Source organism: Odocoileus virginianus, chromosome 1 (genome assembly GCF_023699985.2).
Source record: "Odocoileus virginianus isolate 20LAN1187 ecotype Illinois chromosome 1, Ovbor_1.2, whole genome shotgun sequence".
NCBI lineage: Eukaryota > Metazoa > Chordata > Mammalia > Artiodactyla > Cervidae > Odocoileus > Odocoileus virginianus.
The window spans coordinates 25,592,380-25,609,046 of record NC_069674.1 but is presented as its reverse complement, the minus strand read 5'-3'; the positions used below and the strand labels follow the sequence as shown (position 1 = coordinate 25,609,046).

General features: G+C 53.7%; 1 protein-coding gene across 1 annotated transcript in view; it reads left to right on the top strand.

The window, feature by feature from the left end:
* The window catches only part of SND1 (staphylococcal nuclease and tudor domain containing 1), a 410,101-nt gene that overhangs the window by 381,673 nt on the left and 11,761 nt on the right, over positions 1-16,667 (top strand). Inside the window, exon 17 of the mRNA XM_020914889.2 lies at positions 14,226-14,414. Within this exon, the coding sequence (XP_020770548.2) occupies positions 14,226-14,414 (189 nt within the window). The remainder of the gene's footprint in view (positions 1-14,225; positions 14,415-16,667) is intronic.

Genomic DNA, 16,667 nt, shown 5'->3' with positions numbered 1-16,667 from the left:
TTGCATCAGACGTCGGCAAGGTGCTCCAAAATGCCCAGATCTCGTCTCTACTGGGCCTGAGAGCAGCTCCTTAGTGGGGAGAGAGGACAGGGCTCTTTCTCTGAGGCCCGTCCAGGGGTGCAGGTCAGCAGGGCTGCTGGCCCCTACCTGGGTGGTTGCACACAGCACACACATGATGTGCTGCCTGGCAGGCTCAGCAGGCCAGGCCAGGCTTCGTGACTGGGAGGTGAAGGCAGGATGGATTTAAGGAAGGATACGGTGACTCCAGGGTTGGGGGACTGCCTGAAAGGAGCCCACAGGAGATGGTACCTTCTGAGCCAGCTGGATGGTGAGGGAGACGTGAGGAGGAAATGAAGGGGGGTGTGGGGCAGGGCATCTTCCTCTGGGGACAGGGCCTCCAGCTGTCCTTTCATGCCCTGGATCTGACATTCATCAGGAAGGATGGGCATTCTGTGTTTCTGTGAGATTGTTTGCTGTTTCTTATATTGAGTTCAATGGAATGAGTAAACTGCCTGGTCCTTAGCTGCCAGTGTGGAATTTCTGTCTGTTCAGGTCCTTCTCTCTGGTGCCTTCTTCTGGCAAAAGGGATTGGTGTCTGTGGCCCTGTTGCCTAGAGACCAGGTGATGATGAAAGAGGAGAAGCCCCGTGTCCCCTTCCATCAGCGCACACACTCCTGTCCCAGCCCAGCCCAGTTCTGATGGCTCTGACGTGGCTGAATGAGGCGTTGGCTTCCCATCCACACCTCAGGTTCCTCCATTCCAGCTGCCATTGACTTTCCTCGGGAGTATCCCTGCTCTCCTAGGAGGGCTGGAGACCTTGAGGGCTTCTCAGCCCTGTGCTCAGACGTTCCCTCAGGCCACCACGGCCCACCCAGCCGGCCCAGCCCCTGGCTTGGAGGCTTTAGCCCCCCGACAGTGGCCTGGGGCCTCGCCCTGTCCTGTCCTCGCAGTTCCTCCTCTAGCTGTCTTCCATCGGCTTGGCTCCTCACCCCTGCCTTGCTCGGGGATGGAGGCCGGGGGCCGGGGAGGCACACGCAGCTGCTGCCTGTGCTTCTGCCCAGAGAGAGAGAGGCACCCGGCCTCGCTCCCGTTAACAGTCAGTAAGCAGCACCTCTGCTCGTGACATCCAGTCCCTCTGAGTCATCACGGCCTAAAGCCAGTTTGAGCTCCTCTGTGAGTGGATGCTCTGTGGGAACGAACGCTCTGTGTCCTTAGAGGGGTTCTCGAAACAGGCCTTTTCCCGTCAGTTGGGTGCCAGTGGACTTCTCCAAAGACAGGGGAACTTTTCTGTCCCAGGAACTTCCCTTCTGCCAGTGACTTGGAGAAGCTAGGACATCTGTTGTGTGCCTACTGTGTGCCATGGACAGAGGAGCCTGGGGTCGCAAAGAGTCAGACATGTCTGAGAAACTGGACAACAACAAACCATTAATAAATGCCCACAATGAATGCTACAGTTAATATTGGTGTGGACAAAGTCCTGTGAGGAAACGCATTAAGTATATAAAGGTGTGGTCCAAGTGTGTAGACGTTTGGTGGATGGGTTGAGTTGGAGCTCACTGATTTAGCAGTAGGAAGAAGTATTCTAGCCAGGGGGAGTGGCCTGCCCAGAGGCCTGGGACGAAGCACCTGTGTGAAGCTGGAGGTGGTTTGGCATGACTCGAGCCAAAATAATGAGGGCCAGAATGGTTGGAAGATGAGACCAGCAACAACCCAGTTTCATAAGGAATTGATCCTCTACAGTGCTGAGGAATTTGAACTTTAGCAGAGAATTAAGGAAAAGATTTTGGCAAAGGAAAAAGTGATCCAGTTTGTTTGTTGGGTTTCTTTGCGAAGTGACAACATCTATTGAGAATGTCCTATATGCCAAACTCCTCTTAAGTGTTTGATTTGGGTCAATTCATTTATTCTTTAATAAAACCCTTTGAGGTAACTGCCATTATGATGCCCATTTAACAGATAGGAGAAAACTTAGACCCAGAGAGGTTAAGTGACCCACTTGAGACCACACAGCTGATAAGGAGTAGAGCAGGATGTGAACCACGATGGTCGGGCTAACCACGGAGCTGCACTGCCTATGATAAGCAACACCCTGCAGCATCGTCAAGGGGCCATTGGGAAGTGGCGAGGCTGGGGGCAGGGAGTGTTACCCCAAAGCCAGGACCTGAACTCAGGGAGTGGCAGGAAGGATAAAGAAGACGGGGAGAATTTCAAGAGATGTTTATGAAGCAAGACCATTGTGACCTGGAGGTTGACTGTGAATGTAAAAGGAGTCCAGGATGATTTCTTAGTTGCTCGCTCCGAGTGAGATCAGAAACGCAGGTGGAAGTGCAGGTTTTATAGTGAAGATAGTGGATTCAGGATTGGGCTCGTTACATTTGAAATGTATATGGTGGAGGTGAGTCCTGAAGAGCAGTCTGGGCTGGAAATAGGAGCAGTGGTGTCATATAACTCTGAGCCATGCAATACAGGGACTGTCTATAGTTTCAGATGGCCCCCCAGGGAATGTCCATATTCACGGGGCGTGTTGGTGGGAAAGAATTCACAACTGACACTAAGAAAGCGTGGAGAAGGTTGGGAATCACAGAGGCCTTAAAAAAGAGCTTTGAAATAGAAGGCAGCAGTGCTTAGCTTTGTCAGATGCCTTAGAAGAAATTAATAAAATGGCAATTAAGAGATCTTGAGTGACCTTTGAAGTGATAATCACGTTGGAATGTCGATTGGCTGTGTGAGATGGAGGAGTGGATGGAGGTGAAGGGAAAGAGGTCCCTGGGTTTAGAGAGAAAGATCGACTGGACTGGATGCAAGGTCAGAGCTAGGTTTTCTAAGAAGAGTGAGATTAGTAGACAAAGAGGTAGATGCTGATAGAAAGGGAGTCGGGTGGTGATTAGAGGAAAAGGTGACTGATAGAGACAGGTGCCCAGGAAAGCAAGAGACTGTGATCTACAGATGGGTTCTCTTTGGGTTTTTTTTGTTGTTGTTGTTGTTTTTTGCCACACCAAGGGCTTGCAGGATCTTAGTTCTCCAACCAGAGATTGACTCCCAACCTTTGGCAATGAGGGCACAGAGTCCTAACCACCAGACCTCCAGAAAATTCCCTAGAGCCAGATTCTTTTTCTCCAGGGTGGAAGGAAAATAAATAATTACTAATGCCACCATTCAGTTCAGTCTCTGAGTCATGTCTGACCCTTTATGACCCCATGGACTGCAGCATGTCAGGCTTCCCTGTCCATCACCAACTCCCGGAGCGTGCACAAACTCAGGCCCGTTGTGTCAGTGATGCCATCCAACCATCAGGTCCTCTGTTGTCCCCTTCTCCTCCTACCTTCAATCTTTCCAAGCATCCGGGTCTTTTCTACTGAATCAGTTCTTCCCATCAGATGGCCAAAGTATTGGAGTTTCAGCTTCAGCATCAATCCTTCCAATGAATATTCAGGACTGATTTCCTTTAGGATGGACTGGTTGGGTCTCCTTGCAGTCCAAGGGACTCTCAAGAGTCTTTTCCAACACCACAGTACAAAAGCATCAATTCTTCAGTGCTCAGCTTTCTTTATAGTCCAACTCTCTCATCCATACATGACTATTGGAAAAACCATAGCTTTGACTAGACAGACCTTTGTTGGCAAAGTAATGTGTCTGCTTTGTAACATGCTGTCTAGGTTGGTCATAGCTTTTCTTTCAAGGAGCAAGCGTCTTTTAATGACTGCAGTCACCATCTGCAGTGATTTTGGAGCCCAAAAATATGGAAAAGATCAGTTTTCATCCCAGTCCCAAAGAAAGGCGATGCCAAAGAATGTTCAAACTACTGCACAATTGCACTCATCTAACACGCTAGCAACATAATGCTCAAAATTCTCCAAGCCAGGCTTCAGCAGTACATGAACCATGAACTTCCAGATGTTCAAGCTGGCTTTAGAAAAGGCAGAGGAACCAGAGATCAAATTGCCAACATCCAGAAAGACATCTACTTCTGCTTTATTGACTACGCCTAAGCCTTTGACTGTGTGGATCTCAACAAACTGTGGAAAATTCTTAAAGAGATGAGAATACCAGACCACCTGACTTGCCTCCTGAGAAATCTGTATGCAGGTCAAGAAGCAACAGTTAGAACGGACATGGAACAACAGACTGGTTCCAAATAGGGAAGGGAGTACGTCAAGGCTGTATACTGTCACCCTGCTTATTTAACTTATCAGCAGAGTACATCATGAGAAATGCCGGGCTAGATGAAGCACAAGCTGGAATCAAGATTGCCGGGAGAAATATCAATAACCTCAGCTACACAGATGACACGGATGACCCTTATGGCAGAAAGCAAAGAGGAACTGAGGAGCCTCTTGATAAAAGTGAAAGAGGAGAGTGAAAAAGCTGGCTTAAAATTCAACATTGAAAAAACTAAGATCATGGCATCCGGTCCCATCACTTCATGGCAAATAAATGGGGAAACAATGAAAACAGTGACAGACTTTATTTTTTTGGGTAACAATGCCACCATAGGTGCTTTATAAAAGCAAAGTGTGGGCCTGCACAGAAACCCACGGTGGTTCAGGTAAAGCCTAAGAGTTGAGATCCGCAAAGCAGAGTACACCTGCCCCCGAGCAGACCTTAGCATCAGGAAGGTGTAAGGGCCTACAAAGGCATAGCTAGCGTTCAGATGTGACCCGATTTGGTTACCTTTGAGTCAGATTTGACAGCCTCATACGGTTCCTCCATGGGTCATGTGCATGCATGCTAAGTCGCTTCAGTCATGTCTGACTCTTTGCGACCCCACGGATTGCAACCCTCCAGGCTCCTCTGTCCTTGGGATTCTCCAGGCAAGAATACTGGAGTGGGTTGCCATGTCCTCCTCCAGGGGATCTTCCCAACCCCGGGATCAAACCGGTATTCCCTGCAGCTCTTGCATCACAGGCAGATTCTTTACCGTTGAGCCACCATAGGTCATACACTAATTTCTCCTGAGGAAAGAGGCCATTCAACTTCTCACCCCTAGTTCAGTCCCTGCAGGGCACAGGTACAGCCTCAGGGACTCCGTCTGGGCTTGGGAGAACCTCTTGTGGCCCAGACCAAGGGGGGCCCCGGGTGCTGTCTGGAGACTGGATGAAGAGCAGTCCTCACTGCTCTTCTCCACATCACCAGGAGCATGAGGAGAAGCTGGACTGTTCAGGTGCACCCCACTTTCAGAAGGACTTCAAAGCCAGCCTCGAGCTCAGGAAGCCTGTGGGAAAGGATGCCAGTGGGGGTGCCCCGCACAGGGGTAGGGCCACCAATTCAGCCACACTCCCTGCGTGAACCTCAGGGAAGAGACAGTTAAATCGCCCTTCAGTTTGCAGCCCCGGGTTTTCCTGGGAAGATGAACAGTCTGCTTTCCTTATTGTCTGCACCAAAGGAACAGATTGCGTCAGTTTGTAAACTGTGTTACCGCTTGCAAAGGCCTGGAGTCAGCAGGTTTGCATTTCCCAGCAGACTGCACGCCGCTGATTGCCCTGGCTCCTCCTCTTCACCTCAGGCATGACCAGGAATTGCCCCTGGCCCCCCACCTCTGGCATCCCACCCCTCACCCTGAGGTATTACAGGAGAGAGAGGAGGAAGCCCTGAGCGCCTAGCTGGGCCATCTCACCCAGTGCTCAGGCCAACCCTCAATTTCCAGGAGTTTCCTGGCCACTGTGCCAACCCAGGCCAGATCTGCAGGCATTCCTAGGGTCTTGGCTTAGACCAGCGCACAAATGTCAGAAACGAGATTTTCCAGAGAACAGTGGGCGCTGTGGGTTGGGCTTGAGCGCGTCATCTGGTCTGCAGGTGTTGAGGGGTTGGGTAGTAACACACTGGTAGTGACTGGAGCCCTGCTTCTCCAGGAGCACAGGGAAGTTTGGGACGGACCCTCGGCCCAGGAGGCATTTCATAGGCACTGCCTCTGCGGCTCCCAGAGCGTTACATTATTAATTGCATCGTGTTAATGCTTATCATCTCTGAAAGACATCGGTGTGCGTGCGCGGCCACGAGTGGAGGGGACGAGTCGGCTCTGTTAAGCTGCTACTCTATTACGGTGAGGTGTCTCTTCAAGTTCACAGCTCTGGCGGCGGGAGCATATGACAGCAGTATGGGGGATGGTGGCAACCCGGCCAGCAGCGTGGCTGCCTGTGCGAGGCAGGAGAGGAGGCTCGGTGGCACTCAGATTGCTCCGGATTGCTACTCGCCTACCCCGCGGAAAGCTCTGGTTGGGATGCATGGGTGGGGAAGAGCTGGAGTGCCTTTCTTCCTCTCTCCAGCTCTCCACTTCCCCTCTCCACAGGCTCCTGCTGGGTTGGCTGCAGGGCCTCCCGGCCGGCCCTTCTCTCCACATAACCCCTTGTCGATCCGCTCTCAGCGCCTCCCAGTCATACCAGTGCACCACCAGTGCCGCCACCCCCAATCCCAGCTCATACCTTAGGAAGTTCTGAGCAGAGAAAGCCTTAAAAACCTGGTTCAGCGCTCACTGACACGTGGAGCAACTGGAGGAGGGTGCCCAGCCCAGAAGAGGCAGAGCTGGTCCCTGGATGGCTGTTTAGTCCAAGGATTTTGCTTTGCGCTTCTAAGCCTTCCCCTCATCCAAGCCTCACTCCTCCTTTGTTCCCAGTTCCAGGCTTGCTGCCCATGGCCTTGGGGTTACTGAAAGCAGGGCTGGGACCAGCCAGTGTGTGGGGAGGGTGGCGGCTTCTGCCTATCACTGGGGCCCCTGACGTCAGCTCCCCAGGGGTAGCGCTGAGCACTCCTGCTCTGCCTTCAGGAGGAACATGCAGCCAGCATCCTCTCACCCTTCTGGTGTAGGAAGTCTTCCTTCCCAGATGCTCCAGAGCAGGGGTGCTCGGAGCTGCTGCCTACCTGGGATCACCTGTCCTGCCTGAGGCAGCCACCTCCCTGGGGGGAGGGAGCGTCCCTGGCAGCTGCGTTCCAGGCATTCCGTGGCCTCCCAGCCTGTGGGGCTGAGGCTCAGTGATTTCCTCTGCTGCCTTGGGCGCTGCGCAGGAGAGAGGATGAGAGGCTCTTGGGGGAGACTACCTCTCATCCATCCTCCCAATACACAAAAAGGGAAAGAGGGGTTATATGGGAGGGGAGACTCTGGCCACTCCTGCATTTTGCCAGAAGTCCCCTCTGTGCTCTACCTCCTTGGGCTGCCCTGAGTCAGCACCCAGAGCACGCAGCCCCCAGCTGTGCATCCTCCCCGGTTCCGTATCTTCAAGTTCTCTTCCCTGAGTGCCCCTGGCGGCCTTGTTGAAGCTCACGTTTTCCTGGAGGCAGCCCCCAGCGCACTCCGCCCCACCCTCCCATGAGGAAGGCTACAGGAGGTGCCCTTGGTCTTCACAGTGCCACCCCCAGACTCGGAGCCACTGCACATCCGTCTTGGCTGCTGGAGCAGGAGAGACCGGGCAGCAAGTGAAGCCCCACGGTGGCTGGCGTCTCCTCTGGTCTCGCTGAGCTCTCGGGTGTTCTTCCCCAGACACACACACTACTTTCAGAAGGCTGATTGGCTGGGGAGGGCCTGGACAAGTGAGTCGTCCTCTCTGTAAGAACATCAGCCCTGCCTACCTTTCACTCCTCTTACTTCCTGCACACCCACCCCCCTCACCTGGCTGGCCCCACATGGCTCCCCCCGGCAGACGGTGCCTCACTGCCTGGAGTGTGAGAATGACTCAGCCCCCTCCGCCCGCTTGATTGAAGCAGCTCCTGTGTTAAGAAGCTGGACAGAATCCAGACAAGGAAAGAAGGGGACCAGTTGGGGTGGTAGGTTAGGGATTGAGAATATGTTTGTGGCGGGGGCCAAGATAATCCAACCACTAGGAAAAGGGCTGTGAGCACCAAAACATGCACGCCACCACTGTTGCCTTCCCTCCCTGGGTTGGAAGCCTGCCCCGCGTCTCCTTTTCTCCTCTCTCCTTCTCCCCTTCCCCACTCCCTGCAGCCGCAGCCAGGAAGGGTGAGACCACAGCCCGCCTGGTGGGAACTGAGGTGTGTGTGCTGCCTAGGACAGGAGCACTTCCTCAGTAATTAGGAGATGTGCAAATTAACAGCCTGTGCCATTTGTATTAATTTGGTAAATAAGCCAGAACAATTTCATTAGTGGCACATTAATGTGCTCGGGAGCAGGAGGACATGTCCCACCGTGAGGCAGCAGGGCCCTCTGGCTACCCCAGCCCACAGACAGCCTGGGACCAGTAGGTCTAGCTGCTTTCCCTCTGTGGCTGGCTGGGCCACACCCCCTGATTCGCCCTTTGGTGGAGAAGGATTCCCCACCCCAGCCCCAGCCCCAGCCCCAGCCCCAGCCCCGTCCACTCTCATTGACCACCTCTTCCCTCACCTGCCTCTCTGAGTAAGAACCAAGGGAACTGGGCTCAGCCAAGCAGGGCTGCTGCTGGTTGTAAGTGGTCTGACTGCTGTCAGCTGGCCCTGAGCCAAAGGAAGTGGATGCTGTTGTACATCACCAAAAACTCACGGTCGGAGTTAGGATTTGAGCCCAGGTCTGTCTGACTGCAGGATTCATGCTCTTTCTACCACCTCCTGGCCCAGTCAGTACACGCAGCTCTGGGGCAGATTTAGAGAAGAAGCTTTGCTCCCATTGGAGCTGACAGTCTGAGTGCATGCTAAGTTGCTTCAGTGTCCAACTCGGTGACCCCATGGAGGCTTCTCTGTCTGTGGGATTGATTCTCCAGGCGAGAATACTGGAGTGAGTTGCCATGCCCTCCTCCAGGGAATCTTCCCAACCCAGGGATCAAACCCAGGGTCTGATGTCTCCTGCGTTGGCAGGCAGGTTCTTTACCACTAGCACCATTTTAGCTGGTGAATAGGGACATTTTGAAATAACTGCTCCTTCCCAGGAAGTAAATAATTGAAGCATTTGTGTGTCGAGCACCCTTTTAAGTGTTTAACATACTTATATTGGCTCATTTAGTCATCAAAACACATCTTTTGAGATAGGCACTATCACAATTCCAGATAATTGATTCACCAGAAGTCAAGCAGGTGGTGAGTAAATGTCTCTGCTCCGGAGTCCATGGTCTTAACTCTGGTCCCTGAGTGTCAGAGGGAGATATCCAGGCCAAGTGTTCAGTTCACAGCAGGCCAAGGTTAGGGAAGCCGTCACAGGAAGATGGTGTTGGATCTGGAAGAGCTCAGCTCCCAGGGCCTAGTTCAGAACCACAAAATCCCCACCCACTCTGCCGGCATCGGGAGTGGAGGACGAGAGACACCAGCAGGTGAGCAGAGCATCCAGGATGTCCAATGTGGGTCTGCCCTTTAGAAATCTAGGCTCTTGCTTCTGTCTTAACCAGAGTTATCACCAAGCCACCCCCTCCACGTGGCACCCCCTGCTCATAGCCTCTCCTCCCCCCAGCTCCATGTGCTCCTAGGTCCCAGCATTTGGCTTCAGTATGAGCGTTGAGGATGGGGAATGAGGAAAGCCATCATCTATCCCTTGCTGACATTGCTTGTGTCCACGTGTACCCCGTGAGCCCCTCACTATTATCACCTGCCTATATACACACCAAATGCCCACATGAAGTGCTGTGGCAGCCCATGGGGATCACCCAAGGCCTGACCTCCCTGATGTCAGTGCCGTTGCAGGAACCTCCCAAGCCAGTGGGCAGAGAGTCCAGGTCTTTATCCTGAAGTACTCCAAGATGCCGAAGAGACAGGCAGCCATGTTGTATAGGGCTTCTCACTTTACACCTCACTCCATGAGCAGTATCTCACTAAGGGTAGCCAGAAAGAGACCAAAAGAGGCTTCTTGTGTACTTGACAAGAAAGAGCTTCCCCTAATTCCTATCTGCAGTTGGAGGCAACTTGCAGGAAATTTCTGCTCATAGTCTGTATACCAGAGATCAAACCAGTCAGTCCTAAAGGAAATCAACCCTGAATATTCATTGGAAGGACTGATGCTGAAGCTGAAGCTCCAGTACTTTGGCCACCTGATGGGAAGAACTGACTCACTGGAAAAGACCCTGATGCTGGGCAAGATTGAAGGCAGGAGGAGAAGGGGACGACAGAGGGTGAGATGGTTAGATGGCATCACTGACTCGATGGAAATGAGTTTGAGCAAGCTCCAGGTGATGGACAGGAAAGCCTGGCATGTTGCAAAGAGTTGGACACAACTTAACGACTAAACAACAACAACATCTGTGTATGGTCAGTCCTAATTATACGTGAGCCCATATTTTCTAATTCACTTACTTGCTAAAATTTGTTACCTCCGTCAGTACCCCTGTGACTTTTTGGATCATTTTTGAACTTACATAGAGTAGCGAGTCTCCCGGGGAGTACATTTCCAGCTGAGGCTGCATGCGCGGTGGCTCTGCCTTCTTATTTCAGCTGTCATCCTGCAAACAAGTGTCCTACTCATGGTCTGCTTAGCACCGAGGTTTTCAGGGTTTCTGCACTTTATGTTGTAGTTAAAAATGGCCTCCAAGCATAGTGCTGAAGTGCTGTCTAGTGTTCCTGAGAGCAGGACGGCTATGATGTGCCTTAAGGAGAAAATCCATGTGTTAGATAAGCTTTATTCAGGCATGAGTGACAGCGCTCTTGGCTGTGAGTTCAATGTTAATGAATCATCGGTATGTATTAAATACGGTGTCTTTAAACAGAAGCCCTCGTTGAAGCAGGTTAGGTATTGATAAGTTGATAGAAATGTGGCTGGAGTCTTGTAGGAACCTAACCCTGTGTTTCCCCAGGAGGCAGTGGTCCAGGATTCCCTAATTCCTTGTTCATGGTAACTTTATAGTGATAAGTACCACAGATAACTAGAGAGAGTATGTATATATATTTTTAATTAGGAGAAAAATACCAGAAATTTGATGAGTCTTAAGAGTAAGTCTTAAAGTTGAACAGAGAAATGGAGCTTTTACAGATAGGAAGAGCTGAAAGTGTTAGTCACTCAGTCATGTCCAACTCTTTGTGACCCATGAACTGTAGCCCACCAGGCCCCTCTGTCCATGGAATTCTCCAGGCAAGAAAACTGGAGTGGTCGCCATTTCCTTCTCCAGGGGATCTTCCCAACCCAGGGATTGAACCTGGGTCTCCTGCATCGCAGGCAGATTCTTTACCATCTGAGCCACCAGGGAAGCCCATCACAGATACGGACCCATGTAATTTTATAGTCAAGTCACAAATTCTCAGCAGTGAGTGTGAGAGAGAGACATGATGAAGGATGAACACGTAGACCAACCTGGGAGCGCCCGCTACACCCTCTGCTTGGTCCCCATGTAGAGTCAAGACTTCAGTCTTCACTCTGAACCCTCTGCGCATCTAGGCTGGCGCATGTCCAGCAAGGCTAGAAGCCCAGAGACCCAGGTGCAGCAGGAACACTGGCCCAGCCCCATCCCTCCTCTAAGACCAGCCTACCTTCCCTAAAGCCCCATTGTTTGAATGAGAAATTACTGTGGTGGCAGCGGCTGTAATAAAAGGAGGAGCAGGGACCCACAGGCGACAGCTTTATCTCTCCCTCTACAGCCCAAGATGGATTGGGCAGCAGCACCGTGCCCAGGGCCAGAGATTTCTTTCCTCGGCGGCCGGCTGGGCCCAGGGGCTTGTCAAGCCCAAGTTAGCGTATCGATTGCCGGCAGGGAGAGGCTGGGTACGTGTGAAGCCAGGGCTCACCTGCCAAGAGAGCCTGGCTGCTCCCCAGCGGTGTTGGCCCCAGGTGTGGCTGCTTAGTCACTTGCCGGCGTCTGCCCCTGGCAGGAACCTTGAGAGGCCGGCATCTGGTTTGTGGCTTCAGAGGTGAGGTGTGAATTAGACGTTGGCGAGTAGGGTCTGAGCCTGGGCACCTGACAGGAGAGATGGATGGTACCTGTCTGGTCGTCTCTGCAAGCTCCTGTCTCAGGCCCTTACCTCCACCACAGGAATCTGGTGTGAGAGGAAGCCATGGGCTTCTCGTCACAGAGGCAGCGGCCCACCACGAGCCCTGGGGTCTGGAGGGAGGTCTTGTGCTTTATCAGGGCAGCCATCCTGGCTATAGGAAAAGGACACCTGGCAACGAACACAGTGGAAGAGGACAGGAGGCGCTGGCGTGGGCCTGGGAACTGTACCCGTTTGACTTGTTTTCAGCTGGGCATGAGGAGGTATTTCGAGAGCCCCCAGATGCAAAGAAGCCCTGTGGATTGGTGGTAGGAGCCAGCGTTGGCACCCCCACTCTACCCATTATCTCATGAGCCCCCAAACACAAGGCAGGCAGTCCTCTACTCCTCCCAGAAGTCGTCTGGGATCAGCTGCTGCTTGATCTTAGCATGCTTGATAAAGCGCAGCAAATGAAGAAGAGGTGGTCTTCCCATATGTTCTCCTTCCATCCCTGTCCTCATCTGAGTCCAACAAGCCTGCAGCCTCTTCCTCCACCATTAGCCCTCCCACTGTCGGGATGCCCCATGCTCTAGCACCCAGGGCATTTGCAAGGTGGCAGAGGGCTCTTCGGGCAGTTTATCACTCACTCCAGTGAATTTACTGGCCAGCAAGCTCTTGAGGCACCTGTGCTTTATCATGTACCATTGTGCCCACCTGTTCTCTGCCACACACACAGGTCCTCCCAATGAATTAATTGCCAGGATTAGAGAAAGGAGAAACCAGTTTTGCCATCTACAGTTGCGGGTCCTCCCTTCCTCCAGCCCTCAGCAGTGTGGTGCCCGTGTCGGGTGGACAACACCCAACAAAGCCTGGCCCTCCACCAGGGAGGGGCAAGGTCCAGGGTCCTGGATGATAGTGGAGCCGGCCTTAACCCAGTGGACAGTGTGGGGAGGGGTCGGGTGGGGAGGTCAGAGGTGTGGCTGGAGGAAGGATGCTCTTGAGACAGGGCTGAGGGGAGAGAAGGGGAGGCACCAAGGAGGCAGTGGAGAAAGAAGGCAAGCAGGGCAGCCTAGCCTCTGCTCTCAGCTCTGGCCCCACTGCCCCTGTGTCTCAGTTTCCCCACTAACAAAATCAAGTTGGATCAGATGAGTATAATACCTTCTTTTTCTAGCTCTAATAAACTCTTCGTATCCCCTTCTACAGTACATCCCCACTTCAGGCATTGTTGAACCTGCATTCACGCCTGAAAGGGTCACGGAGGGCTTTGTGTAGGAAGAGGGTGTTTGCAAATAGGAAGAACACCTGGCGGAGTCCTAACTCTGCCGGGAGAGATGCTGGGGACGCGACTCCCTATAAGGAAACAGGCCGCTTGGGTGCGAAGAGGGAGGGCAGAGCGGGGAACCAAGAGCAGGACCAGGAAGGCGGGACCCTGGGTCCTTCCTATTCGTGTCCTCGGCAGCTGCCACTGGCTCTGGCCCAGGCTTCAGAGAACTCCCAGGTATTTAGACATTCATTTTATTGCTTAATCGAGCTTGAAGCCGTTTAAATGAATACAAGTTTTTACGTTTAGCAGTGAAGGTTTTTACAGGCCCCTTTAGCAGGGGAAGAGGTTGGGAGAGAAGCCGAGAAGGAATTTCTCCTGGGCCACTGCCTTCATGAGGCGGAGCGGCATCCGTGCTGGGTCGGGGGTCCCTGGGCTCTGCAGGGATCCTGCCGGCTCTGGGGATCAGCCACTGTGCTCGGCCCCGAAGTCTGGGCTGATGGCGGTGAGCACACCCCTACAAAGGGGTAACCTCCAGCTGGAATCACCCCCTAACTACCCCTGCGCATCAGGGTGCTTTCTGCCCACCTGCCCCCTTCCCTCCTCTCCTCACCTGGCTCTCATCCCACTTTTATTGCCTTCGTTAAGCATGACTTCATTCAGCTCTTCCAGGAAGAACACAGGTTCTCCCCTCCTTGGGGATTGCCTTGCTCTCCACTTCCACCCAAGGCTTGCCTGTCTTCCTAGCAGAGCTAGGGCTCAGTGGGTGCTGAAGAGGAGTAGGTGTTGCCTGACTCACCCCTGACCTTTAGCTGTGTACAAACACACACACAGCTCACTTAAAACTAAGGAGAGTCAAGTTTTCCCTAGTAGCTCTCTGCCAAGAGGAAGGGGAGGGGATTTGAGGAAAGGGGAGTTCTGAAGTTTGTCAGTGACACATCTGTCAATGGTGAGTCTGGGGTGCAAGAAGCTGAAAAGCATAGCCCAGCTCACAGCACTGAGCTGAAGGGTTCTCAGACGCTCTCCCCTGTTCGCACACTGACTCACCGTTGCAGCTGTTCCTGCCCGTGGGGTGACCGTGGTGGCAATGGCCCCGGGGCCGCCCTCCTCCCTTGCCCACCCCAGGCCCCCGCTGCTAGCTGACACCCCCATTTCTGCTCCCTAGGTAGAGGTGGAGGTGGAGAGCATGGACAAGGCCGGCAACTTCATCGGCTGGCTGCACATCGACGGCGCCAACCTGTCCGTCTTGCTGGTGGAGCACGCACTCTCCAAGGTCCACTTCACCGCCGAGCGCAGCGCCTACTACAAATCCCTGCTGTCTGCCGAGGAGGCCGCCAAGCAGAAGAAGGAGAAGGTAGGCTGTGGAACCGGGCCCGGCGGGGAAGGAGCAGCTGCCCTCTCTCGCCCTCCCATCTCCCCACACCAGCACTGCTGCCTCCATACTACAGACAGAAGCGCTTCTGTCCCCCATCAACTGAGTGACTCCAGCTGGTGTTGGTGTCAGACCCCACGCTGAGGCAGGCCCCAGACCCTCTCTGAGCGCCCCTGTCCACCACGCCGGCTCTGGTGGGCTTGACACCGGAAGCTGCCTGGACAGTGACCTTGGAGCCCGGGGTCACCCGAGACCAGAGGCCTTCCTTCCCCCGCCCTGACCCTCCAGTGCTCTCAGAGGGGCCGGGTGGCCTGCAGCCCACGTCTGAATTTCCTTCACATTGCCCTGCAGGGAAGCCCATTTTGGAAGCTGCCCCAGGAGATGCATAAAGCTGTTAGGACAGCAGATTTACAGCCCATCAGTCTGGGCAGACACTGCATTGAAGAGACAAGGGGGGTGGGTTGGAAAGCAGCTTTTGGAAACAAATGGACGATTAAGGAACCCAGTGGTTTGGTGATGGGAGCCGGGCTCAGCAGCCCCCTGCCCCTACCCCCACAGCCTGTCGCCACTGACTTATGGCTCAGCCCCGATAATGGGGATAAATCAGCTGGCCACCAATTTGTCAGGGCTTCTCGGAGCTTGAGGAGGATTTCATGGGACAGCCATGCTGAGCCATAAATTTGTTCCAGGAATAAATGTTTCCTTCCCCATGGGGCAGCCATCTGGCTTACAACTCGCCTCTCAGAGCCAAGGCCTAGACACCTGCCAAAAGGAGTGGGGGGCCCAGGGGCCCAGAAGCCTCTGGCTCCTCCCACCTCTCCTTTGAGAGAGCATCACACTTCCCCCAGGGGCCAGGCACCAGGTGCCGGAGGACTTCTGGGATCTCTGTGTCTCTTAGTCTCATCCCCTAGGATTAGGACAGGTGATCGACCCTACTAGAGCTGGAAGGACTCCAGGGAGAGGTGGCTCCAAAGGCCAAGACAGGTGGAAGAGACTGCCCACGTCTTGGAGGGGCTAGCAGGCCACCACGGGGCCTCTGGGGAGGATTCCACTTCTGTCCCAGTTCTGCTTCCATTACAGCTCCCATTATAGCCTGTCTTCCTGGAGTGATGGGGAAGCAGGCAGCCTCGGCTCCTACAGCGGAGGCAGTTCCTGTTGGGTTTCCTTTCTGTGACAGCTTAACTTAAGACTGACACCCTCTGTGTCCTCTGCTCACTGCAGGGAATGGAGGAGAGGTGGTGCAAAGGTGGAACGAGTTAACAGCTGGGGGACATTTCAGCAAGCACCTGCCTCTAAGGCCCAGATTCTGAAAGCATCTCTGCCCCCTGGCCCTACTCCCTGGCTACTCAGCACCTGAGCCTGGAAGCCATCTCTTCAAATCTGAGTAGCTTTCTGCCGTCTGAGAGTAGAGACCCCAGAGGGACCGAGGAAAGGACAGAGTCTGGCCGAAGCGTGGTCCCTTGCTTAGGTGCTGAGCCAGGCATCACTATTTACTACGCAGTGGATTTGTCTGGAAGAACCCAAGTCATCATTTCTCTGGTGCCACGTGATGGTGCTGAGGAGTAATTACCAGTGATTAATTACTTACACAGGCTGCGTGGTTTTATTCCAGTCCAATTAAAATGCAGCACACCACTCTCAGTGCAAGGGCCCGCCCGCCTCCTGGGGCCCTCCTGCACATCCCCTCCTCCTTGAGGCCTGGGGGAACCTAGCCTGAGCTCCCTCCTTCTGGTGGGGCTGCTCTCTGGGAACAGCGTGGGCAGAGCCTTGCAGCAGCCCTCCCAGTTAGCTGAACTCAGACGGGAGAATCTGGTGGTCAGCTGGGCAGCAGTAAACTTCGTATCTGAGGTGTCCCCAGCATCCCCAGCCTGGCCCTGCCGGTGACCCCATGAGAGCTGCCTTAGCTGTCGAGAGACGGACATATCTGGGGTTAAGAGATCATCATGGTCCCTGTGGGCTGAGAAAGCCAATACCGAGAGATTTTGTGAAACCAGGGGCACACAGAAGTCATGGGTGGGTGTGATTATGTGCCTGTGAAGAGGTCTGAATGAGGAACCCCAACAATGCTGTGTTCCCCACTCTGAGAATTTAGCTGCCTCCCTGCAAGACCTGATCCCCCTGCGCCTTGTCTCCTCTCCTTAATGAAGAGGCTAATCTGTAGGAGGCTGGTGCAGGGTTACCCCTCCCCCTCCTCTCGGGATCCTGGGCAGGTCTGAGGGCCAGAGAGGGAGCCTC